This window comes from Coptis chinensis, chromosome 8, assembly GCF_015680905.1.
Source record: "Coptis chinensis isolate HL-2020 chromosome 8, ASM1568090v1, whole genome shotgun sequence".
Taxonomy (NCBI): Eukaryota; Viridiplantae; Streptophyta; class Magnoliopsida; order Ranunculales; family Ranunculaceae; genus Coptis; species Coptis chinensis.
Window position 1 is genome coordinate 63,341,335 of NC_141463.1, and position 27,638 is coordinate 63,368,972.

The 27,638-nt window shown below is 35.7% G+C and overlaps 1 protein-coding gene and 1 pseudogene across 1 annotated transcript; both read right to left on the minus strand.

Moving 5' to 3' along the window:
* Positions 1–1,607: 1,607 nt before the first annotated feature.
* LOC147482367 (uncharacterized) lies at positions 1,608–8,443 on the minus strand (annotated as a pseudogene).
* Positions 8,444–10,879: 2,436 nt separating this feature from the next.
* Positions 10,880–27,262, minus strand: LOC147482368 (S-adenosyl-L-methionine-dependent methyltransferases superfamily protein). The gene is made up of 9 exons (XM_086576651.1): positions 27,071–27,262; positions 26,771–26,837; positions 26,057–26,122; positions 25,625–25,718; positions 25,363–25,479; positions 13,294–13,394; positions 11,929–12,003; positions 11,706–11,798; positions 10,880–11,623 (listed from the first exon to the last, which is right to left on the minus strand). Exons 1-9 carry the CDS (start codon positions 27,082–27,084, stop codon positions 11,294–11,296), a joined length of 957 nt encoding a protein of 318 aa, XP_086432777.1. The 5' UTR covers positions 27,085–27,262; the 3' UTR covers positions 10,880–11,293.
* Between the last annotated feature and the right edge of the window lie 376 nt (positions 27,263–27,638).

Genomic DNA, 27,638 nt, shown 5'->3' on the forward strand with positions numbered 1-27,638 from the left:
ACTTTGAGCCACTCATCCTAGCAAGTGCACATTGCAAACGAAAAAGATAAAAAGTTAGTGCATCAAAAGCATCTATGTAACATTATAGATTGAAACCAATATCCAAACCTTAGGTAAATATGTAATATGCAACCGTAGGTATTGAATTGGAAGAATGGGACATACCCTCCAAAAGCTAAGTCATTTGGTTTGTTAATCAATCATCCAAACTGGAGTTACAATGGCATAGTATTTAATATGGAGTTACTCACATAGTCTCTTTTTCGCTTGACTGCATGATGGACAATAAATTGAAAGCCTTTTGGGCACGCTCGTTGAGCGTGAACTGGTGAGGTGGTTTTGAGTAATTGCTTCTATTTGATTGAGGACGTTGCCTCTGGTATTTCACAACATTTGTTGACATGTGCTGGAGAACGTAGACATAACAAAAAATTTGAATATTTAAAGAAAATCTTCCTTGTGTATCTCAAATACATGGCAACAAATTAAAGAAAATGGCGTATACATGGTAAGAGAAAAAATGACAAAGATATGCTGGCCAGAAGAGAAGGGAAGAAGTCGCATGAACTGCATACCGCTTCAAGCTGGCAAATGCTCCTAGGAAGTAATATGGCACTTGGAGTTGTGTTCTGCAGAAGCCCAAATTTATATATTTGATCACCACAATCTAATATGTTAACTATTTTACGGTAAGAGCCTTACAACTGATATACAAATTGTAGTTTTTATTCCAAGTTTACAATCATTTGGCCATTCAACAAGCATGCCTGCAAGAATTACGATCACTGAGGGTACGATGCACCACTCAAAATTTCTAGACTACATGTGAATAAGGATAGAGGAGCATCATATCCAAAAAATAGATCCTTTAGTGGTAACAGAGATGCTATAGTTGGGGGTTGAAGGATATGTTGTATAGTCCAAACACGTTTTGCGCTTTGTTCAAACCTTCTGAAAGAGCGGACCAATGTTTTACACTATACCTTTTGTACATGTTAAAAAGATAGCGAGTGCCTATTGGTGTGAAATAACGAAATGAAAGAAATACAGAAAAATAGGGTCCATAAAAAGCCCTTATTCCAACTTAAGGTATCTCCACAAAACACGGATACTACACAGGCATTGGTACACCTTAAAATGAGCCGTTAGAGTAAACTGGTAGCTTTAGACTGCACCTGCATTGAAGATAACAAAGGTATATAAAGAGAGCAAAACCATAATTAAAGATCAAGGTCGAAGTAATAACAAAAAGTTGATTGATTATATATACCAAAAAAACAGTTATGCTTACTTGTTGCTGTTTATCACATAGAAATTGATCATCGTGAACTAAAGTCGAAGTGGTCCTTGTACTTGTACCATCCATATGAACATTTGTATGGGAATAGATGTGAACTTGTGTTGTACTACTACCTATTCTTTGCCTTATTTGTTTTGCTTGAGATTCGAAAAGTGAGGACTCATAGTATCCACATGCCTTTTTGTCGCAACTTTCATTTTAAACTCAATCTTTTTTATCACGATGCTAGTTGTTCTTTGCTTAAGACCATTGCTTCTGGAACATACAACACACGACAAAAGAAGAACAATACGAAAAGTACCTATTCCATTAGTTAGGCGATGCTAGATCTGTTGCGTAATCACATTAATAAATGAAAGAGCCAACAATGAACGATAAGGAATGAAAGAATAGGTGGTTTTGGAACGAAAATAACAATGATACCGCTGTATACTATCAGTATGCATACCCATATAGCAGAGCTCGGAGTTTGCTCTTCAGACGATCATATATGAAATATATGGCTGTCAAAAGAGATATTAACACCTGTAGAGTCGATCCATCCTTTGTCGGAAAGAGTACACTAAGCACAACAAGTACTGCAAAGATGACAACTGTCTTTATGACGAAGTTGGTGGAAGGAGTTTGAAATCTACTTGTGACAACTAGCACAACCCATGGCTGAGTTACATCCCCCACTTTTTTCTTGATGTTAAGTTTTGGTCTCTTCCTTTCATAAAACTTTTGCATAATTATCTTGTCATGCTCCGATTCTATAGCATCGACACTGGGCTTGTGTCCTGCATATTTGCTAATCAGAGAGTTCCTTGTTGCTTGTATTTCATCCTCAGAAGCTTCACCGCTGATTCTAAGCCTTTTGTATGGGTATCTTATATGATTATGGGGAAAATGTGTACAAAGAAGAACATTCAGGTGAAGTTCAAATTTTGAAGTTGATGATGTCCAGCCTCTGTCTTAATTATCAGGTGGGCCAAGAAAGTATGAATAAAGTCCAAAATATATTGTGACAATACACATGGACTTCAATCTTTGGTATGACATGAAATTACAAACAATTAAAATGTGCCCTGAATCCAACACCTCGTAAATATGGTTTAATCACCCACAGCCACACCACTCACTATCAATGTAAATATGGTTTAATCATCCTATAGTCTATCACACGGCTCTAGTGGTGGTCTAGTGGTTACTACAGTAACCTAATGAAACTTTTGCATATCTTGCTCTACAGAGGACAATTACTCTATTCAAACCTATGTATAACTCATATGAATCACTACCTGGCATAGTGCCTTGTTTAGCATGTACAACATTCACATCCCTCAGTAGTCAGTATCCTAGAGAGAAGTGACACGAACAATCCACTATTTCCTATAGTAAATGTGTTACATTATTTTAATAAGGTGAATCATTGTTACAATCAAGGGGGGAAACATGTAGGTACAGTTGATAGGTGTCTTTGTTGCATACAAATTTTAAGATGATCCTTTGGAAAATAACAGAAGTCATAAAAGTATTGAAAGAAAAGGGTACCAACATATACATGCGAGTATGTCATCCTAACTGAGTCCTAGAATTCATAGTTCACGTCCTGCATCAGCTCTCTAGAGAAAGCTCTTCCTTGTCTAAAAAAGAATAGAAAACCAAATATAAAAATGATACACCAATGACCAGCAAGATCACAAATTCTTCACCATAAAAGAAAATAAAAAGCAAGAGCACATATTAACATAAGAATATATATATATTCTCTATAACTTTAGAACATGAAATATACAACACTTATATGTCGGCAACAATCAAAGCAACACAGAAACAATGTATTTTCTTTAATTTCTATCATTTACAATATATGAAATCAAACCCCAGTCAACCCCCACACGCCGAGAAGAAGATACAAAAAGTACTTATATATATATATATATTCTCTATAACTTTAGAACATGAAATATACAACACTTATATGTTGGCAACAATCAAAGCAACACAGAAACAATGTATTTTCTTTAATTTCTATCAATTTTAGAAATTCAAAAAATAACATATAATTAAAAGTTGCTTACCTGCAATTGGCTATTGGACAGAGGATAGGAAACTGGCGAAAGTAATTTTGGAGCTTGATTGACGCCGGAGTTACAGTTTCGTTTTAAATGGGCATCCCTTCTTTTGCTTTAACTGCCTAGTGAAGTCAATTACTTCATCGCCTTCCCTACATGACTTGGCTTGTAAATTAATCCACAGTAAAACACCAATCAAATTGAATGATAATGCTTCTCTTCAATATACACCCCTAAAGCGAAGTAGAAAACAAATCGGAGAATTTACATCAAATGAACATCAAATGAAACAACAAATCAGATGAACTTAGAGTTTGAGACTTGAGGGTACCATTTCTGAAATGACCATTTTGTACTGGGAGAAATGTAATTGTATATTAAACGCATCATCTAATCCCCTTTATATTAGGCTTTATTTTTTTTGAGGAGAAGAAGTTGAAGGATTGAGAACGAGGAGATTAATAACGTAACTCATTAATGTGAAAATTTATGAGTCCCGAAATTTATTTTAAATAGAAGTGAGGATAACCCCCATGAAAGTTAATGCGTGAAACGTTGCTATATTAGAGATCCAAGCCTGGAACCCGAAAACACACACACACACACACACACACACACACACACACACACACACACACACACACACACACACACACACATATATATATATATATATATTCATCTTGGCGCTTCATTGATTAGGGAAGCAACCAACTTGGAATCCAAAAACACATCTACTTACCACTTGTACAATGGATTAGGGCCAATGTAATTGTTGTGAGCTCTGATTCACTATCTTTGTCATGTTTCTCTCCTACCTTTCTAGGAACTCTGAATATGGCGATGTAATTTTTCTCTAAGTTATTAGGGGTGAAGCAAAGTGCAGAGGTTTCTAAACTAACCCATTCGATAGTGAGACAGCTTTTGATGACAACCTGCAACTATTTTCACAAAACATTGCCGCCTTGGCAGCCAGGGCGCCTTACTTGCCTTGGACAATCTTAAAAAACATAGGCTATCCTAGCGAAAGGTTTCCCCAAAATCCCTCCAATCTCCATGTGGATTTCCTATGGGAAAAAAAAGCAGAGATAACCAAAAACTTTCCGTCCTGGTTTACCTTCACTTTGTCGATATTTTATCTTATCCTAAAACTAATTTTCTTCTAAACCAACCCCTATATTTGGTCCCCAGCTGAACCAATGTATTTCAAACTTGGATTATCAAAGTAGCTTCATCTACTTTGAATTCCACTGAAAAATTCTACAGTCTTCCTTTCTTGACTATTCCAAAGGATGTAGTATTCAGAGTTGTCTAAAACTAATCTAAAGAAAAATTATAAAACGATTTCATACTAGCATCCATTTCTCCTGGAGAACTTAACTATTGTTAACAGAATTGCATGATCCTGAACTCACATATAGATTTGTAAGAACGAAGAAGAGTTATCCTAGTAGCATATACCACATATATGAAGTTTCTGGTCAACCTGCAATCCACGGGCCAAGTAAGCTCTTGAGAAGAGTAGGGGCAACTCTTCTTTTTTTTTTTTCATCCACCCCTTTTTTTTTTTTTTCCCCTCCCTCACTTTTCTCTCACTTATATCTAGTATTAGACATATGTACATAGTTTTACTACACACACGACACACCAACTTCTTGGGGGAACCATATACTTCCCCAGTATCACCCTATTGAGCTGTTGTGGAATCTACAATCTATAGGTAGATACTTAGATATACATACCTTTGCTACACTCAAGTACTTACATGAGAAAAAAGTGGAACACATACAAAGAATCAAAAAAGGAGAAAACAATAACTTACTAACATCCATGCACCAAGGTAATTACAACAAAATTGCAACTTCTAAGGAAACCAACCCATCAATCCTTAAATTGCATTAGAAAAAAGGACATTCCACATACCAGTTTTTCGCCCACAATGGTTTAAAATGAACTGTGAGGCAAATCTTTCCTCCTCTATACACCTGGGTTTTAAAAAAAAACATTTAATTAACAAAACCCCAACAATTAATTAGAAACAATAACAAAAATAACCAATCAAACCTTGTGAGTTTTTCCATCAAAAGTTCAGGAGCAGTAGTAAGATAAGTAACAGGAATATCAAACTCATACTTCAACAGATTGTGAACATACCAACATTTCCCAGTCCACTTTGTTCCTTCTGGATTTGCAGCTGATATTCTAAACCAATCATTATCATTTGACTTGTTCATACCGGCCTGTATATGCAATCAGTGATTTGTATTCTTCTTTCAGTCTTTGTGTCCATACTATCCCGTCTCTTGGTCAAGTAAAATTCTTGCTGAAAACCATATTAAATACAACTGAACTTTGCCTTTGAAGATAAACTACTTGTGTGAGGGAAAAAAAGAAAATTATACATTAAAGAAAATTAAAAGTTTAAATAAAAAAAATCATAACTTTGAAGAAGAATAACAGGTTAGTTAGTCATAATCATTATCCTGATGAAAAGAAAGGCATAATCAAACCAAATACATGGGTGTGAATATATATACCAGGTGTTGATCAATGCAATTACTGTTAGTTGGTCCAAAATAGTTCCACTAGCTCATTGTTTAAAATGTTGAATGACTACTTGAAGCTAACAAATGATATATGAGATTAAGAACGAATTAAAAAATAAAAATTAAAACACTTACCTTTCAAACTGCTGAAATTCTCCACATGGTTCTCCAAAGAAACTCACCCGAAAAAGGTTAACAAAAAGATTAATATCAAGTTTCTTTTGATTAATAGCAAGGCTAGTACTGAAGTTTGTGTTGCCCCCATAACTTGGACTCAGACCTGGCTCGAAATTCACTTATTCCATAAGCAGGAGGACCAAAAGGAGGAAATCCACTTTCGACTACCATAACCTGGACTAAATCTCCCATCCATCCTTACTCCATAGTTTCCTATCGAGTTCGGATTGTACCCCTGAGTGTATCCATTTAGAAAGCTATTAACCCTACTCAGACTGTAATTATATCCCCTTAGCAGGCTCCTGCTAGGCCTTGGGGATAACTCTTTAGGGGCATCTCTTTTGACTTCAACCATGTTACCATTCAGTGCATGAAAAGTTTTGAATATAACTTTTTCTATTGCATCCTCTGAATCGTAAGTAATGAATCCAAAGCCTCTTGGCCTTTGAGTATTATGGTCATACATTACCACTACATCTGTAATTGTCCCAAACTGATTAAAGTATTTCTTAAAGTCACTCTCAGTTACGGTGGATGCTAAACCTCCTACAAATATCTTTTTTGTCGGCGGCGGGGACACCGTGATCCATGAATGCTACTACTGTTTCTATTGAGAATGTGTTGATCATCCCTAGGAACGACTTTCTTCGCTTCAACCTGAAAATTCAAAGTCCAATTTGATTACAATAGCAATGATGAGACTATAACCGAAAAAACAGTGACATACAAACTAATTTTGATTACACTCATATTGCAAACTAAAAATAAAACAATTCTGAATCAAAAGTCAAAAGTATCCCAAAAATGGAGGAAAAAAGGGAAAAATATGGAATCGAGCAGATACTTCGAGGGCTCGACGATGGGTATAAAACCCCAGTGAGAAATATGGTCATTGGCACTGCGTTGTGAGACACTTTTTAAAATATAGTGGTCACGATTGCATCCACAATCCAGCCAAAGTCTTTCGTTTCGGTTCACAAAATTAGCAACAAAACTGACCAGAAGAACATAACATACCTTTTTTTATCGTACTATCATCCATAGCTTTATACTCCATATTTTTCAATGCAAGTTCTACGCCGTAAGCACCCAAGTTCACAGAGTCAGGTTGTACCAACAAAGACCACGCGAGGGACTTGTAGCTTTTTCACAGCCCATAAGGTAAAGGCGGGGCGACAACATATCTTACTCTTCCTTATAAGCATTAAAAACTTGAGTCAGTCGGCATGGGAATTTATCCAAGTCACAGACAATAACACCAATAAGAGAAAAGTTGGCATTTAATTTTAACTAATAGATTGGTCATTTAATGAGCAAGAGGAGGGAAATCAAGATGCAGGGATGCAAATACATCTTTTTTACACCTAACTACTTTCACCTGAACCAAAGCTTTGACCTATAACTGTAATAAAATCGCTTCAGAGTGATCCATCAAGCTCTAAAACAAACATGACTTGCTTGACCCATGTTTAACAAATTTTCTTGTGTTCTTTATTTGTTGTTAAGAACAATATTTGACTCTTCATCAAGTTCTCGTATACTTTCCTAACAAACCAAAACAAACATATAGTCCATATCTACACCTTTCCTACTGCAGAATCACACTCAATCCAACAACAATACGCACTCCATATCCTAAAGACAATGGTCACAAAAAATCAAAAGGGTTTGAAACTCATATCTCTGGGAAATTTATTCATCACGAGTGCGTTAATCCAACTGTCTGGCTATGTTTTGGCTGCATTCTTTTGTATGAGTGCAGTACTTGGTTTCGTTAGCTCAAGTATCGGACAACATGCTCGCAAAATACACATGATCATATCCTCAATCGATCTAGCACACTGTTTCGACTCACCTGGGCTCGGTTTTCTCTCACACTCTTGAACTATATCTTCGATAAATCGCTCCATACTCGAGTGAGAACTTGCGTGAAAAATCTGTTTCAACTCAACAACTCGTTTCATGGAGAAAGGTAATTTCGAGAAAATAGTCCTGGGCAAAAACGACCTTTTTGGCATTTTGTCACTAATGTCTGGCATTGGCATAACAGTTGCTTGTTTCAACATAGATTCATGAAAAAATTTACCTGGCTCAACCTATCTATTCACAGCTTCACCACTCTGAGTTAAAGAATCAGGACTTGAATTGGTATATTTAGAAAAAGTGATACCCGTTGGACTATAATCTTTGAAAGTGGTGTTAACTCCATAAATCTTGAATCCAATTTCATGATTTGCATTTCCTTTTCCATACCCTTTAAATGTATCAGTACCTTGATTGAAAGATTTATCGTAATTAGCAAAATTTACCTCCTGTCCTTCTGCGTGTTTCCCTTCTATCCAACCAATTAACTGAGCTAGCATCAACTAACTCCCTTATACACATGAAGACCATACGAAAAGCAAGAGCACACTACACCCACAATTGAGGAATAACTCTGCGTAATATACTCTAAAACACATTGAATCAATTTTTTTTATAGATTAGTTGAAATGTAAAAGCGAGAAAGAATTAATCCGCCCAAAACTTGTTCGACTTCTTAGTGAAACAAAGCTCTACCGTGAATCACAAAAAAGTCCACAACTAAATCCATCCATAGCTCGAATTAAACAAACACTACTGAGTCATTCCAAAAAAATAGAAAACGGTTTTCTTAAGCAGATATGAAGATAGAAATCAAGTGCGATATAAATAGAACCAACAATCATTGAACGGGGTCAAGTGTGATATAATCAAGTTTTCTTAAGCACAACTTCAAAAAAAAAATCAATGGAACCAACAGTCATTGAAAATGAAATAGATTGATTCAGAAACAAATAACTAAGAAATCGGAGGTTACCTGTATATCTCCACCTCCGTTATCTCCAAGTTAGGATTATTAGATTTTTCAATTGGTGTTTATGCATGGACCAATATGAGAGTAGTAGTTTCATTGTGAGAAAAAAAAATTATGAGAAACAGAAGAGAAAAGAATCGGTTCGTATTCTGATTAGATTTTCCCTTTTCTTAATCTCTTATTAAATAACCCAATTATTGATAATTAAATGACATTTATAGTATGGCGTACATCTGAGAATGACGTGGATTTGGTTTTCTAATATAGTGCCACATGAAAAGACTGATTGCTCCTATTTAAAGGTGTTAAACAATATTTTTATTTAAGGACAATATCGGTACTGAAAATTTATAAAGGCATACAAAGACAAAGTAGTCCTCATTAATAAATATATCTAGGCATCTGATTTTATTATTCATCAAGGGTATTATGCGTCATAAAAATACCCGGATGAATTTAAGAGGCCACGATAATTATAGGCTATACTACTAATAGAGATTAGAAAAAAAAAAAAACCGCCTAGCATTTTTTAGAACACTGATTATTCTTCTATAAAGTCTTTTACACAAATGGTCATTGGGCCCAATGTTTGAGTGGTCTGTTGCAATTATTGGACTGGACTGGACTGGACTAAATCTACTTGTAGTCTAGTGGGTATTAGGTTAGATGGGGTCCTAATTTTGGCCTGTCCCCAGACTGCCCTGCATATCCGACACAGATGTTGTTTTTCTTAAATATGGCGTGTCCAAGTAACATAGCATGTAGCACATTGAAATACAGGATCAACGTCCCTTGGGAATATTGGCTACTGAATATATGCAGTGTTTTCAAACTAGACTTTGCTGAGCATAACTAGGTGGAGGTTAAAAATCTAGGCGATCGTGCATTGTTTTTGGGCCCTAGTAACTCTTTGTCCGTGACATCGGATTATCCGCCGAAGGAATTGTATCTACTTCTGTGATCGACATGTGTCTAAGGTGTTTTTTATCTTGATTCTGGTAACATTGAGAAAATTTGTACGATTAATTCCACTGCTGTTCGTCCTCGTCCCTTGTGGTTTTCAGCGAATTCATAGCTCGACTACTCAAAGCCTTGTTTACCTGGAGAACTTTCAAGACGGTGTATGACTGTATGAGGATTTTATCCAACACAGCAAGAGAATGGTATCGTCTTACAATCAATTTCAGGGTTTTCAAACTAGACTTTGCCGAGCATAAGTGCGTGAACGTTAAAATCTTTATTCTTGGGCCCCAATAACTCTTTATCCGTAATTGCATTCGATTATCCTGGATGCCCAGGGAATTGTATTTGGGAATTTTCTGCGACACGTTTTCACTTATGCTTGTTGAATCTAATAAAACTTCTCAATCATACTTAAGAGGTACTCAAGTTATTCAGGAAATAGTGTATAACCATTCTCATACTGGTTCAATATGGAAGTTAATACATGTATCAGAGGCAACTGTCTTCTCATCTCATTGTTTAATTGTTTGAGAAATGCTTCGTTGTTAGTTGATGTTTCATTTGGTTAGCCATTTCACGGAAGATCTCAGTGCAATTTCAAGTAATGGGCTCTTGTGCTGGCTATCCATGTCCCTCCACCCTAAGAAAGCCATTAGAAGAACGAGCAGGTGAAAGTGTGAAACATGAGCAGACACTTGTTTAATTTGATTTTCCATGTACCTTAATATCCCAGGGCAATGTATAATATTTAGTTTTTAGTGAAAATTTATCCAGCAAAGAAATATAATTACATAATGTCTACTGCTAAATGCTAACCGAGAATACAACTTCTGCTATTTCAGAAATTCTCTTTCAGGTATGCATTTAGATTTTGCTAGCACTTTAGAAAGGACTGTGAGCTTATTGCATGTTTTTGATCCGGCATCTGACCTCGTTTAAATGGTCAAATCACACTTCTCTAGCAAAATTAAACTGCATATGATTTTTGGCACAAACAGGGTCAAAGGAAACAATAACAATAACATTTGCCTGTTGTACGAGCACACTGTTCCAGAAAATTTACTGTTGTAAACTACTATGAATCTTCTAAAAGAATACAGGTTTTGACATTGTTAATTAGCAATCTGTTTTTAGGGGGGAATTGTGGGGATCAAAGGCATGAATCCTATAGGTCTGTCACCTCAACTTTTGCTTGTAGTTGGTGCCAAAGATCGTTCGGCCGTTCCTGTGGATCGGAGAATTAGGAAGTTAGTAGAGTGCCATAACACTGACATCAGTTCAGAACCGAAATTCTTAAAGGTCATGATGTAGTCAGTTTGTCATTCATAATGACCGACGGAGCAAATTCTATACTCAACTTCTCCAAAATTTCCATGCCTGGCAACAACTATAAGACGCATACAGATCAGAAACTTCAGGTTATCTTGATATCTTGTAGAAGCCTTGCTGCCATTGACCCATATCTCCTTGCTTCCCAGTCACTAAGCTCCCCAGGGCCGACTCCAACTGATTTCTCAACTTCATAAACTTCCTTCTTAACATTATCTTCCAATTCCTCTGCTCCACCATCTTCCAATTCCTCTGCTCCATCACAGTTCTCAACGTCATCGTTGCTTTCATGTTTCTCCATTTTTTCAACTTCATTGTTTTCTTGATCATGCCTCTCACTTCTTGAGCAGTCCCCTCGAGCTTTTGACTCCATTATGTAAAGATAGATACTGTCATGCTGATAGTTACTGTCCATCTGCATGGATCATTATTCAACATCAGAAAATGAGCAATTCAACTTCTGAAATAACTAAAGACTGAAAAGGGTGGTAGAAGACCTTTGATTTAGGAATTGTTTTGACCTCAAAGTTGTCCCTCCACATACTAAGCATTTGTTCATGAACAACGGTATTTCGGATCTCATACCCCAACTGAAGAAAATTCCAGCATTAAGAATGCAAAAATAGGACTCAGGACCGGTGAAATAGAACAAAAATATCTTGCAAAGAAACATATTGAAAGTTTACATTACGTGCATAATGAAACCAAAAACTAGATTACCAAAATCGTAGTTTTAGGTCCTGATAAGCCAAATATTGTCTGCAAGAGTGGGTCCAAGAGATGCTCCACATAAACCTGAATTTCAAGAAAGTTGAAGCCATACTCAGTACAATAAATTCTAAATTTATTGACAATAAATCTTTTGCTACTGCCAGACACGGACAGCAGAGTTGAAGATACAAAACACCAATTAGACTGACACATGGAAATATGAAATGCTAAACCCAAGTTACATTTTTTTTATTTAACAACAAAGCTAAACCCTCTGTTCTTATTTCTGATTCTGACAACAAAACCACTACTACGTTCAACTCTTTACATGAACTGGAACATTTTTTACCGCTTCATCCAATGTACAAAGATATGACATGTGTCTGTATCTGACATGGATAGGTGAAATATAAAAAATTAAAGTATATATCACATATGATATGTGTGGACAGGCATGTGGATATGTATCCGACACAGATTTTGTTTTTTATTAAATATGGCGTGTCCAAGTAACATAGCAGGTAGCGAGCGCATTGAAATACAGGATTGACGTCCCTTGGGGATATTGGCTACTGAATATATGCAGAAATAGACAAGCTATAGTTTCGTAAGGATGTTTTAAGATCATTTGAATGTAGAAGTATAATAGAAATCAAGCACTCTATTATTAATAATTCAACTCATTTGTATTGTCACATATGCCAGTAAAATAAATGCTAAGCACCACAACTAAAAACGTCTCCACAAATAACTTTAATATTAAAAGCATGCATCTAATTTCCACTATTGAAAGCCTCTGGCAAGCTATATTGATGTCAGAAAGTAAGATTATTCAGAAATAAAAGTACGGTAACCAACCACTCTTTAATGGTTCATTCACACCACAAGTGTCGTCCATATGCTAGTAAAATGACTGCTCAATGTAATTAGTAAATAACTCACGCCTGGAAATTGAAATTCTATTACGAATCAGTTTCCAAACCCTTGTATAAATTCTATAGAATCAATTTCCAGTTAGGAAAAACAACAACCTTCCAAAATGGAAAAATCCTTATAATTTTGATATTAACATCCCTCATTTCATTATTACTGTTTTGTGTCCCTAAAGTCTCATACGCTACACTAACCAATTCCATTAGAATGCCTACAAAAAAAGATCAATATGACAAGGAATAGCAGTTATTAGTTTCCTTGAAGTAGAACCTAACCAGGGGAAGACATTACATCTATACCAAATCAGGCCTTGTATAGATGTAATATAAAGCACTGCGCACAATCAGGTCCATCATTTGAAACAGTTTTGGAATCACTGTGCCACAGGCCATACAGTAAGGCATTGTGTTTTCATGCATCAGTTGGAACTAATGAACTTACTATATCAGTCCCAATAATGTAATCAAATGGAGGACCAACAGCTTTTATGTGCTCCTGATTCCCCCAATCTAATTCTGCAACTTCGATGGAGCCAAATGAACCTACCTCACCAAGTAAGGTTCTTGTTAGAGAATTAATTATCACCATCACATCCAGTATTTCAAATGCAAGCAATATGGAGAGCCAACACTTAAAAAAAAACATACTTCATGAGTGAGAGTTTGCTGAAGTTGGAGCTTGCGCATAATGGCTGTACTCCATGACGATCGGTCATTTCTTTTCTTTATTTAGCCTTCTAGATTTTTACGCACGTATGTAGGTAAGTACATATGTGCGCTATGGTATGTATGTTCGAGAAACATACCTAAAATCTTAGCCATATACCACCAGTCAGGGTTACTTAATTTCAATTGACTGGGAGAATTTGAGATTGACTGGGAGGACCATAATGCTGTCGGTTTTATACATTGTGTCCAATGTCACATCTTGGACATTCACAGTCTCGTAATTGTTAGGTCAAAAACTGAAGAGAATAGATCTTACCCAAACACACTTGAAAATCACTCGTTTAAGTATCGTACAACGAAAGAAAAATGTACATAATGAGAATAGTAACGGATTGGTTTGATTTGAAGTTAAGACTGCACCACCTTTCAGTTCAGTGCCTGTGTACATACCCTTGGGGATCAAGTCTCCGATCTCTACTGAATATAGAACATCCAATGTAGTCTTGGCTGAGAAAACTCTTCCGTATTTAAGAAGCAGAAACCTTTGAGAATCTCTGATTGATTTGTCTATCCTTACTAGAATATATCCCTAGTTTGTTGGTACATCGAATGGAGCCATAATTCTGTGGAATTATGATGGGCCTAGTATTTCTTTTTCCAACTGATTTTGGGCTTACAGCGGGGCTCCCACATGCCATTTATGTGATCCGATCCAAATCCACAATATTTATGTGATTCTATATCGTAATGCAATCGAAATTTCGGAACAATAACTGAAAACCTTTTCAGTTACAGTTTTTTAAAAACTGATCAAATAATTGAAAAAACGAACCTGTAAATCCTATTTGAACAGATGCATCCTTTCCATTCAAAAGTAAGCAAACACATGCATTACACAATAGCTAGAAACTTTTTTCTCACACAATGGCACTACCTCCTGAAGAAGAAGACGCCAACCAGAGCCTCTACATCCCCCCTGAATTATGCCAAAAGATACTTGCACATGGTCCACTCCAATTGCTTCAGAAATCCAAATTTGTATCCAATGATTGGGAGTTGCTCGGTTATGAGAGTTCATTCATAACCGATTTTGTTCTGAAGAACAAAGCATTTCTGGGATATGTGATTCAGACCTAGCACTTTTCTGAACTCTATACGTCCTTTCAAACATTTCTCACATTCCACCAATTCCTACTCCAAATTTGGATTTCTGCCCAAACGGTGTTCGGATCATGGTATCTTCTAGTCAAGGTATTATTTGTTTGTGTGAAGAGCATTTTAGAGACACCAAATTTTATGTATGCAAACCCACAACTCATCAATTGCGTAGGCCTAAGATTAAATTATGGACAGAGTGTATGGGCATGTTGGTACATTCAATTGAACCTTTACAATTCACCATAGTCCGACTGTCTAAACCAAACCACCATACTATAGTTCGAAGCTGAGACAATAAAAACAAGAGTGTCATTGTCCAATTCGTTGAAATTTTCAACTCCAACATTTTGAAGTGGAGAGCCAAAGAGACCAATGTAGATGTCCCTTTGCCAAAACTCCAGGCTGCATCTGAATGTGTTCAGTGTTGAAGGACAAATATAGGTTTTCCAACCTTCTCCACTTCAAAATGTTGGAGTTGAAAATTTCAACGAATTGGACGATGACACTCTTGTTTTTATTGTCTTAGCTTTGAACTATAGTATGGTGGTTTGGTTTAGACAGTCGGACTATGGTGAATTGTAAATGTTCAATTGAATGCACCAACATGCCCATACACTCTGTCCATAATTTAATCTTAGGCCTACGCAACATACGCAATTGATGAGTTGTGGGTTTGCATACATAAAATTTGGTGTCTCTAAAATGCTCTTCACACAGACAAATAATACCTTAACTAGAAGATGCCATGATCCAAACACCGTTTGGGCAGAAATCCAAATTTGGAATAGGAATTGGTGGAATGTGAGAAATGTTTGAAAGGACGTATAGAGTTCAGAAAAGTGCTAGGTCTGAATCACATAGCCTAGAAATGCTTTGTTCTTCAGAACAAAATCGGTTATGAATGAACTCTCATAACCGAGCAACTCCCAATCATTGGATACAAATTTGATTTCAAGCAATGATGACCATGTGCAAGTATCTTTGGCATAATTCGGGGATGTACAGTGCTCGTTTGGCGTCTTCTTCTTCGAGGTAGTGCCATTGGTGAGAAAAAAGTTTCTAGCTATCAAGCTATTGTGTAATGCATGTGTTTGTTTACTTTTGAATGGAAAGGACGCATCTGTTCAAATAGGATTTATAGGTTCGTTTTTCAGTTATTTGATCAGTTTTTAAAAAAGCTATAACTGAAAAGGTTTTCAGTTATTGTTTTGAAATTTCGATTGCATTACGATATAATCACATAAATATTGTGGATGCCTGATCCTTGAGAAATTCAGCGAAGATACTTTGACACTCAACAGTATCCTGTTGTGAACGGTAACATAGATATATCTATGAAGAAATATTATCTACGGCTTCTTCTTCTACTGTGGAAATTTCCCACACCTTTCAGAAGCCTGATGTTGAATATAGTCCTATTGTTTATAGCAAGGTTATATTCAAAAGATTTATCTCTTGCAATGAATGGGGTCTCGATCCCAACAAATGTAGAAAGTCAAATTTGACTAATGTTCAGCACAATTATTGGGATTATATCTCGGCTTGTACTAATACATTTTTATATCAAAATGTTCATCGGAAACATTCATGATTTATTAAACTATGTCCTCAGTCAATTAAGACTGATTACCCTTACTAAATTTTTCAATGGTGGGAATGTTTTGGTCTAGAACTAGAAATTCTCCCTGAAAAACTTTTAGACATTTTTCTAAAATGGACATAATACTATCCTCAATTAAAGGAAAAAAAAAAGATTCCTATGAGATTACCATCCTTAATCTTTTATACCTTGGATTTTTAAATGGGATTTTAAATGTGAATATACTCACCTTAAAATTCCAGTTCTCAAAAGATAGTTTTATTCCATATGGTGGATCACTTTTCCGACAGAAGAAATTATTTGCGTTAAAAGTGATTTAAAATCATTCATTGAAATATTGAACAAACTCCAAGAAGCAGCATTTCAGAAGGAATCGATACAAGAAATCCTTTTGAAATGATGAAGAATATTATTAGATTTCAAAATCCTAATATTTCCAAGGAACAAATAAATGAATTATGTATGGAGAAACTCAAGAGTCATTTTATGACTTTATTCCAACCACCTTCAAGTGTTAAGCCCTCTTCCAGCACTAAAGATGAATCACCCACTGAAAATGTAGCAAAATGATGTCTCTATGACATCTGGAAAAGCAAATCAATTTGCTTACCTTGCAGGAGAAGACCACCTATAAGAAGATTTGGATGACAATTTTAACCTTACTGAAACTCTTATCCAGATTTATCCAGTCTCTTCTAATCTGAAAGAAGAACATACTACAGATACCATATTGGATATTTTTCACAAGGCTTATAAGGCCCAACAGGAAATTAAGACTACTTCCTCTGAAGCATAAGGAAGGTCAAGAACAATAATTTCCAGCACAGCAAGATAAGGACGCATGCTTGGCAAAAATAATTAGTGTATATGGCCCATGAAGAAGACATAAATTATTAAGAAGTATTATTTTGCTCAAAACAAGGATTCTTATCCTTAAAAGCAGGAATATAGACAAGAATGTTTTGTCAAGGTGGACTTTGAAGATGACATCTTGCCTTTTGCTATCCTCAAAAGTAGGAATTTGCATTATAAGGATTCTTATCCTTTCAGCCGAGTGGCCCAACCTTGTAATAATGCAAAAACTCCTATTTACCTTTTGATTTCTGAGGCAAGCAAAAGTTAGGAAGTCATCTTTAGGGGTCCACCTTAACAAAACATTCTTGTTTGTATTCCTACTTTAAGGATAAGAATTCTTATCTTGAACAAAATAATGCTTCTTCACTATTCACTTTGGCTTTAGTGAATAATTCAACTCTGCATAGGCCATAGGCACCAATCATGTTTGCCAATAAAAAATATCAGTCTTGTCGTACTAGATATTAACAACCAAGTTATTCCTTATTCTTTAGAGGAAGTAGTCTTGAGCTTTTGTTGAGCCTTATATGAAATATATCCCATATGGTATCTTCAGTAGGTTCCTCTGGAGGATTAGAAGAAACTGGATAAATTTGAGTGAGGGCTTCAGTAAGGTTAAAATTGTCACCCAAATCTTCCTCTGGCCGACTTTCTCCTGCTAGGCAAACAAATTGATTTGCCTCTTCCTGACTATTATTAGATGTCATAGAGACATCATCTTGCTGAGAGGACAGTACTGCAGCTTCTAGAGGTGACTTATCCTTCGTGTTGGAGGATATGGCTTCACACTTGAAGGTGTCTTAAAAGAAGTCATAAAATGACTCTTAAGCTTCTCCATATATAAATCATTAATTTGGCTCTTTGTAAAATTAGGATTCTAGAATCGAATAAAATTCTTCATCATTTCAAAAGGATTCCCTGTATCCACTTCTTTTGAAGGATTATTTCTTGGAGTCTATTCAATGAATGATTTTAAATCATTCTTAATGCTAATAATAGCATCTTCGGTTGGAAAAATGATCTACCATCTGGAATAGAACTTTCTTTTCAAAACGGGAACTTTAAGGTGATTATATTTACATTTAAAATCCAACTTGAAAATCCAAGGTATACAATATAAGGTATAAAAGATTAAGGATAGTAATCCTATAAAAATATTTTCTTTCCCCTTTAATTGAGGATAATATTCTATCCATTTTAGAAAGAGATCTAAAAGGTTTTCAGAGAGAATTTCTAGTTCAGGACCAAAACATTCCTACCATTGAAAAATCCAGTAAGGGTAATCAGTCTTAATTGACTGCGAACATAGTTTAATAAACTATGAGTGTTTCCAGTGAACATTTTGATATAAAAATGTATTAGTGCAAGCCGAGATATAATCCCAATAATTATAATATATATTTGTCAAATTTGACTTTCTGCATTTGTTGGGATCTAGACCCGATTCATTGTAAGAGATAAATCTCTTGAATATAGCCTTACTATAAGCAATAGGACTATATTCAACATCTAGCTTCTGATAAGTATAGGAAATTTTCACAGTAGAAGTAGCCCGAGATAATATTTCCTCATAGGTATATCTATGTTTACTGTCGACAACAGGATATTATTGTGTATCAAAATATCTTCTTTGAATTTCCCAAGGGTCAGGCATCCACTGCTCATCACCTGGTTGAAGATAAATGACTGTTTGATCTGCCCTTTTACTAAGGAGTAAGAACAACCTCTTTCATAGACTTTCCTTTCTACCGAGATATCATATTTTGTGAAAGAAGGAAATTCTTCTTCATTATTAAGGAAAGTATATTTTCCTTTGTTTTTTCCCCGGCCTTAAGTGGTATAACCACGACCTTTGCCTCTCTGGGAAGTACTCATGATCCTTGTAAAAATTCTCGTGTTAGAAAATCTGGTAAAAAATTAAAATCACCTTTGATATATTCAATCTCAAAATCAAAGGCAGGAAGATCAGCTTGCCATCTTCGCAGTACAACTTCATGTTCGATAAGCAGTCCTCTGCCATTTTCCTCCATTCCGACTCCCCATATATGTTGTACCACTGGTTTGTAAGAGCCACAACACACATCACTTGACCTCGACATGACCTTCTTCTCAGGTTTGCTGTACAGAACACCCTAACTAGCTTCTAGAAGCATGTTTTTTATCAACGGCTTCGCTTCCTGGACTCTCATCCTAGTGAATTCCCCAACCAGCATGGTTCCCTCAGTGAACCTTTTCAAGTACGTTAACCTCTTGGCCTCTGCAAGCAAATCCTTATCATTCTGGCTCTTAATTTTCAGATTCGAGCATACCGTCTCAGTAGATTTGTCCCCGAATTACGGGATATTGATGGTGGGAAAACCTCAAACGGCAAGATCCACTCATCCTTCACACCATACTTAGCTCTGAGAGCTGGTTTTTTCTTCAAATCATGTAAAGGATGAATGGTTTGTTTGATTTCTTGTTCGTATAATTTTCGAATTGCAAAAGATGATCTATTGTTTTGGTCGTTGATTTATTTGTCAATTAGATTTGTGACACGTAGCAAGTCAATTTGAGTGGGATTCCAATGGCAACTTTACTTATTCACGTGAGTGTTGCACGAAAGGGGTATTATTGCCATTTCAAAAATACAAACAGATTGACCACAATCAACAACCAAAACTAGGACTAAACCCTAATATTCAAGCTTTTCTGGACCAAACCCTAATAAACCAACTATTGTTAGGACCAAAATCTAAATACCCCTTTTACTTAGAGCATCATTAACGCATTTCTATTTTGTGTTGTGACACCTCATCAGTTTTGGCAGTTCAAAATTTCTAAAACAAAGGGAAAAACCAGCGCGGTTTGTGTAAATTTGGGTAAAAAAATTTGGACAGGGCTAGTTGTCCCGTGCGAATCTAAAGTTTTTTAAAACGGGAATAGTTGTCCCGTCCCCTATTCCACACATTTTATTTAAAACGCGCGCACAAGCTTCCAGTAACATTCCCCGCGAGAGCTTCAGCAAGATAACTCAAAACCCAAATCTTCAATCACCAAATAAAAATTCGTTTTTCAACCAAATTTGTTTATGTTTTTTGCAATGGATCAACGTCATCGAGCTGGACGTAAAAAGACTATTATGCGTGGCTCGGGGAGTTCAAATCCTCGGGAAAATGAGAGTGAACTCGTACTGGGGATTTCAATTTTCCATGGAGATTGAGTATTGTTGATCATCCGAAGTTGGCTCCCGATCCAGACAAGCATGTTTCGTGTTTATATAACACTAACGGAGTAAGTATGAGTTTATGAACGTTGTTCAATTGATTTTGATTTAGAATTGTGTTTAGTATTTAACGTATACTAACTATTTGATTAAATGCCTCAACGTGTAAAAAATGAGTTCGACGAAATAGAGATGTACAATGCCGAGTATTAAAGACTTCTAGAGTCATTTAGTGGAAAGAGGGGAGGAAATGGAGCACGTAAGAGCTCTAATTTTGAGAACACCTTTTGGTCCATTGATATCGTGTACGAGCATTCGGACTGATCGTCCACTGATATTTGTATTGGCGGAACGATAGTGGCACACCACGCACACTTTTCACCTTCCATGTGGTGAGATTGGTATCACACCACTTGACTTTACAATACTAACGAATTTAAGTATGGGCAAGAAGAAGCCAGTTTTGTTTGATTCAAGTATCGAAGATTATTTTGAAAGGTTGAAGACTCTACTGTCTTCGTTGTTTGATTTTGAAGGTAGACTTGTTCCAGGGAATATGGATGGCAGATACATTTAGTACCTGCACGTCGGAGAAAAATTCATGCATCGATTAGATGTAGATTATTGTTTAGAACATGAAGTTGACGCCCTATATTTAGACCCAAACTCTGCGGAGGAGGTTGAGTTTATCAGGATTTTTTTGTTATATTTTTTGGGCCAAGTGGGTGGGTTTTACAACGAAAAATGGGGTTCAGTTGGTTGGTTAAGCGTCTTTGGTAGACCTTGATAGCTTGGAAGATTTTTGGTAGGGGAGGTGCTTTCATGGCACATTTATATCTGAGGGCTTGATTTGTTTGTACAAACAAATCAAATAGAGAAGCAATGCAACGGAATTACTTGGATACTACAGGTAATTCAATAGGATTTAACTTTTAAGATATAAACTTTTATTTTGTTAGTTAAATATTATATAATTTAAATTAATTAGATAGACTTTCATTTGATTATTTCAGTACTGGTGGTATGAGTATTTGGCTTGCTTAAACCCTATACTGCGAGAGGATTGAGATAAGGACTTATGGCCTCGCCCATAGGGATGGGCTACAGACGGTCATGCTAGATTAAGGGATGAGGTCCATAATGATCTTCAAACTGCTAGGATCCAAATAGAGACGAAAAGTATGAGATCTATTGTTTGGAGTCCGTAACAAGGTTCTCAATTTGAGAATATGTATATATGTCAGCATAGTACTCTAATGTCGTTAAAAAGATTCATATTGCAAGCCCCTGATATACGTGCTTGGTTCTTTGGAGATAGGGTGACTAGGCAAACCATTGTATATACATATATTCCTGCTCCCCCACCCACAGATATGCGTGCCATAAATGTTTAAGAGAATTTGATTGAACGGTATCGCGTTGAGTACTTGAGTGTGTGGCCGTGTTTTACAGATTATGTTGATATGAACTCCAGTCTTGATTATGAGACTTATTGGCGGAAAATTTCTAGGAAAAGCATATCTGCGGGTCCACTGTATAGAGGTGCAAACATGGATGTTGCAACTAGTCAGAGTTTTAGGCGAGACGTCTAATTCCCAGAACCTGCAAGTTCCACAAGAACATCTGGAGTATATCATGGTTATACACCCCCACCTAGTGATCCATATGACCCATGGTCATACCGCGTTGTTAGTTCTCAGGGAATGGAGACCACATTTTACTTGGAGCGTTCAGTGCTTGTACCTGAGTTACAACAGTTTAATGAGGTATATTTATATTTCATTATGTTAATTTAAACACACTATGTATATTTAACTTAGATACAATATTGACATAATGCAGGAAACAGTGCATGCTCGATTATCAGATGAAATGCAAATCAACCAAGGGATTCGAGCTAGTTTAATTAAGCACACTCAACAGTATTATGGCTATTTAGACGAAGAACGAATGCAAAGAGCAAACGCTGAGCGTAGGATGGCTGAGATGACAAACGAATTGGAAGCCTTGGTAATTTTATTATATGTTTTACATTTTCAATTTTTTTTTATATATCCAATTTTAGATTTTAATTGCATTGTGTTGATGTTTTAGAGAATTGCTACTGATATCCACATTTTAGGTTTTTGAGAATCTTAACAGGTTTAGGTATATGAATTATGTTGATTAAACAAAGGAGACTATGTCCAAAATTTTTATGCATTAAATTAATTATTACATCACGTTAATTTAAATTCAAGATATTTGGGGGCTAGTGAATCTATTCTTTGCGTTAATTATTACATTGTTTTAATTATTATAGCAAGTTTAGAATCTATACATGCTTTTTGTTATGTAGACAAAAAAATTCTCATGTGAACAATCAAGCACATGTGAACGTGACTAATAAGCCTATGAGATTCCAAGCCAAAACTGCATTGCATAATAAAAGAAAAATACACTAAAACAAAGGGATCAATTTATACGTTATACGTTAGCATTATTCCCAAAAGGGGATCAATTTATTATTCCTCCGATCAATTTATATTTGTTAGCATTATTCCCAAAGGGGGATCAATTTATATCCGTTTGCATTATTCCTAAGGGGGATCAATTTATATCCGTTGGCATTTATTCCCAACGGATATATTTCTATCTGTTGGAATTTATTCATAACGGATGTATTTCTATCCGTTGGGCCTTTGCATATATATTCAAAGTCATTTTCATTCCTCACTTCAGCTTCTCATTTTCATTCTCTCATCTTTCTCAACTTCAATTTCTATCTCAACTTCAACTACCAATATGAGTGGATCAAATATTGTCCACATTTCTACACCTGAGATTTGTCAGTGGTGTAAGAAAGTTGGTCATTACGCTACTTCATGTCCATACATTAACATCAAATGCCCAAAACCTGAATGCAACGGCATGATGATAGTGGTCATAGCTAGCAATGATGATGGAACATTGGAAGACAAACTTCTAAAGTGTGATGTTGATGATTGTCCCTCAAATATCAACATCTATCATTCAAAAAAGGTTGACATACCTGTATGTCATTTTTGCAAGGAAGCAGTAGATTTCTGCCCTAGGGTGTGGCTTATGCAATCAATGCAATCCTTTAATGTGTGGTGGAGAAACAAGTCGTACCTCTTAGAATTTAAGTGTAGGATATGTAATATTTGTATTTTGTTTAATTCCGTAGAATTTTATAAGATGTTTTGTGTTTTTATTTCAAATTAAGTTGTAATGTTTTTCATTTCTAGTTGAGTTGATTTGTTTTTAATTTCAACTTATAAACAAACACATTTTTTCAAGAAAATATACTTTCATTAAAACAAAATACAATTTTATTTAAAGAAAAACATACACGTAAACAATAAAAACAGATTACAACATAAAATTTAAATAAATTAGTACGCTAAAACATAATCTAATACCACTCAAGTACACGTTCAGGCCCAACGGTACAAAAGCCCAATGTTACTAAAGCCCAACGTTACAAAATCGAGAAAGTTTAATTTTCTATTAAAAAAAAAGAAAAAATTGTTGGATAGCAAAAGTAGTCCCGACCCACTCTTGGACGGGTCAAGTTGTCCCGTGCACACCATTTCTATATTTTTCACCATTTTGGTTCCAGTTTTGACAATTCTTAAAATCAAAACGATGATTTGACAACGCGTTGGTGACGAAAATTTCTAAATAAATTGTCAACTGTCACATTGAAAATGAAAAATAACAATGCGTTGATGATGCTCTTACGTACTTATTTTAAGTTAACTTAAGTAACTATTTTTCAGAGAAGGATTGTATATATATAGTAGAGGTGATCTTCATGGTTAGTTGAATACATCCACAAAAAATTAGGCTATAATTCATGTTGTACGTAAAATTGCGAGGCACGGTATAAACTATGGTGTAAAAAGTATGGTAAACTATGGTATATACGCACTTCACTAAAACGAACTCCAAATGAACTTCACCACTAAAATCAATGAATTAGAAGTTGATTTTTAGTGAAGATGTTCTCCACACAATAGAGATCATTCTCACAAAATAGGTCAGCTCATTTGAAGATATACAACCTCGCCAAAAATCGTTTAGAATGTTATGAAATTAACCAATGACTCAGATTTGTTTAATTTCGATAACACTTTTGACATGGTTAAACATATTCAATTGAGTTGATATTTTTGTGAGGGGTGTTCTCCATCATGAGATGTATGCCTCCACAACAAATTATCCCTTAATTCATCTTGTAAGTCCACGTTTAGGAGTGGAGTAAGTTTGGAGTCACTATAAGGTGGAGTTCATATAACCATCCCTACATTCTAGGATCAATCTTCCCTACCCCATTACAACCATCCCCACATTACACACTAAATATAATACAAAAATAGTAAGGAAGTGTTTAAAAAAAAAGGTGAACAGAAAAGACAGAAGCTCAAAAACCACCACCAAGATATTCAGCTTAAACTATCATTAAGTACTGAGACGAGCTTTCCCGTCAGATAGACAAGAGTATATGTTCAAGATTGAGGACCGGCACTTCAAAAGGAAATAATGGGTAAGAAACATGTTGTTTGGTTTGAAAAGAAAGAGATGAGAAGTGTCTAGTCTGTATGCCATGTCCATGATTTGAAAAGTGAGGAAGAGGAGAGAGTCTAACCACATTGATGAGTTGTTTGGAAAAGCTACAACATGAGTCGAACAAGCTGTATTATCCTTAGGACTATTAATAACCGGCGACAACCAAGTATAAGTTACGCCTTACATCTTATGACCATTTGATACCATGAGCTAGGTTGCGATCAAGGTAATCCCCTGAGCAAATTTAAAAAGTTTAAGGATCCCAACCGTATACGTTATGTAAAATTTTAGACAATAAAATCAATTGGTCAAAAAGAAAGATGACTACAACCACTTTAAGCACCTATTACAGCCATCACAAAGTTGGCAATTAGTTGGTACGATGGAATAAACAAAGCTAAAACCTGCATGCAACGACTGACTTTAGAAGTGATGCCAAGTTTAAGACACACCTGAATCAGGATTCATCTGCATGATTCTTGAAGTGTTTCGCTCTACATTCCTCATTAGCAACGGCAAGATTTCGACTTGATCTGTTGAAACTACATCACATCCTAGTAATGCCATTCCTGAAAGTAGCACACCACATCACAGCCAAAGGGTGGCATGAAGATAAAACATTACAAATAGTACATACTTAAAGCTGAAACAATTCAATGTTCATGTTCTTTAGACTATCATTAGTCATTTTGTGAAGAAAGAAAAAATCCTCACCAAATCCAGCTACTCCACAACCAGCTCCAAGTTCAATGACACGTTTTCTTTTCAGTTTAGATGGGCAAAATCTACCCTTTCTACAATTCCTTTCCTAAACAATGGAACCACATTATAATAATGTCAGCAGAAAAGAAGACATAAATTGGACATAGGTTTAAAATGATTTGATATGAGCATATAACGAAAACTAGAAAAGTTGATAGATCAATAAATAACACATTGTCATTGACAGACTAGATTACTGCATTATGAGTCTCTTAAGAGTTCAGAATTACGTTTTCCTTTTTGGTATTATCAAGAGAAGAAATTAACTATAGCATGCATAAAGGGCATAAACCACTTTATTCACAATGACAAGCCTTTTTGTATTCTTATGTTTTTGGGAACGCTTGTACAAAGAAGTTAAACTGCTTGAGAATTTGACGTTACCAGAAACTTGACAAACACCATTGAGGCATCCCAAACTGTAGTTCCCAGGTGCTTAGAGTTGGGGTCCTGTGACATGGATATCAAAAATGACAAAAGACAACCTTCGTGTATCAGGAAAAAGAACAAATGTACTTCTCAGAAGTTACTATTGCAAAACAACAACCTCAACCTCTCATTAGTACAGAGAACCCATTACAAAGTGCTAAATAAGAGTTAAAGCATCAAGTTAAGGTGCTAAACTCCAAGACCACAAAATATTTTAGGTGGGTGGGATTTTTGCAAGGAAATTATGAGTTCAATCACTTTCACTAACATAACGAGTATCAGGAATATCACATTATGTAGTCTTAAGGAAAAAGTGTAAGTGTGTAACTAATAATGAAAAGACCAAACTGTGACGTCATTCTTTTATTGGATGGCCATCAGCTGCTAGAGGCCTAGAGTGCACTACGATTCTGCCAAACATGATGATAAAAAACGCCTCCGACTTCAAAATAGTACCAGTGAGGGCAAGACTGTGCCATTGGGCATAATATATTCCTAAATCCTAAGACAAGCCCCAACCTTTTCATGTTGAGATTTCAATCAGTTGATCCAATAAGAAGACTGGATTCACAAATGTAAGAGTGTATGAAAATTTAAAAACTTGAGAGGCCTGAAATGCTGAATGCAACTAAACTACCACCATCAACCAAAAGAAAAGTATTTCCATACCTGAGAAAACTGCAGTTGATGGCCAAAAACTTCAAGTTTGATTGCTGATGTGTGTGGAGAATTCAGCCTGAAAATGCACGTTTTCCAATTAAAACATGTTCTTGTTGGAGAATTTCCACTAGGTGTATGAAGGTTGTGTTTTTGGCCCAACTCATTCAAACAATAAACACAATGCATTCTAGTCTCACTAATTCCTAAAAGTGAACAGCCCATCACTCTAAATTGTTGAGTTTTACAAAATAAATCCTTCTTAACAACTAAATAGCTAATCAAAGTTTTTCTACAGTATATTATTATTACCTTTCAGCCTCCATTGCAAAACTGTGTTGAGAGTTTCTGGCTTTTGTTGTTTTAACGTTTCGAGGAACAGTATAAAAAATTAAGATTTCTGTGCGCGAGATGTATGGGCTTTGGCTCAGATTTACTCTCACTTTCTCTCTCTTGCGCACTTTAAATTTACTCTTATAATAATCGTTTCAGAAACATTTTATATGTTTTGTACGCAAATATGGGACTATTTTTTTTTTCTTGGAGTTTATATTCTTGGGCCCATGATAGTTGGACCCAAAATATCTTGATTCTTGAAATTTTAATCCATTATAAAGATGGCCTTTAAGATATCGTCAGTGTTACCTTAGGAAATATACAAGTAATATGTTGCTTTCCTTTGTGCTAGTTTTTGAAAAAGAATATTTTAAGAAATTAAGGATATTTTGCCTAGTGTAGTGGGTGTTCGAAACTTCGAACTACGAGTGCTTGGAAAGAAGTCAGAGAATGCTGGGATACCCAAAAATAACTTGCTTATACCAACTTAGTGCGTCTCTAGATATGTAGCCGGGATTTTTCCAACTTTGTCTAGAAGTGGTCT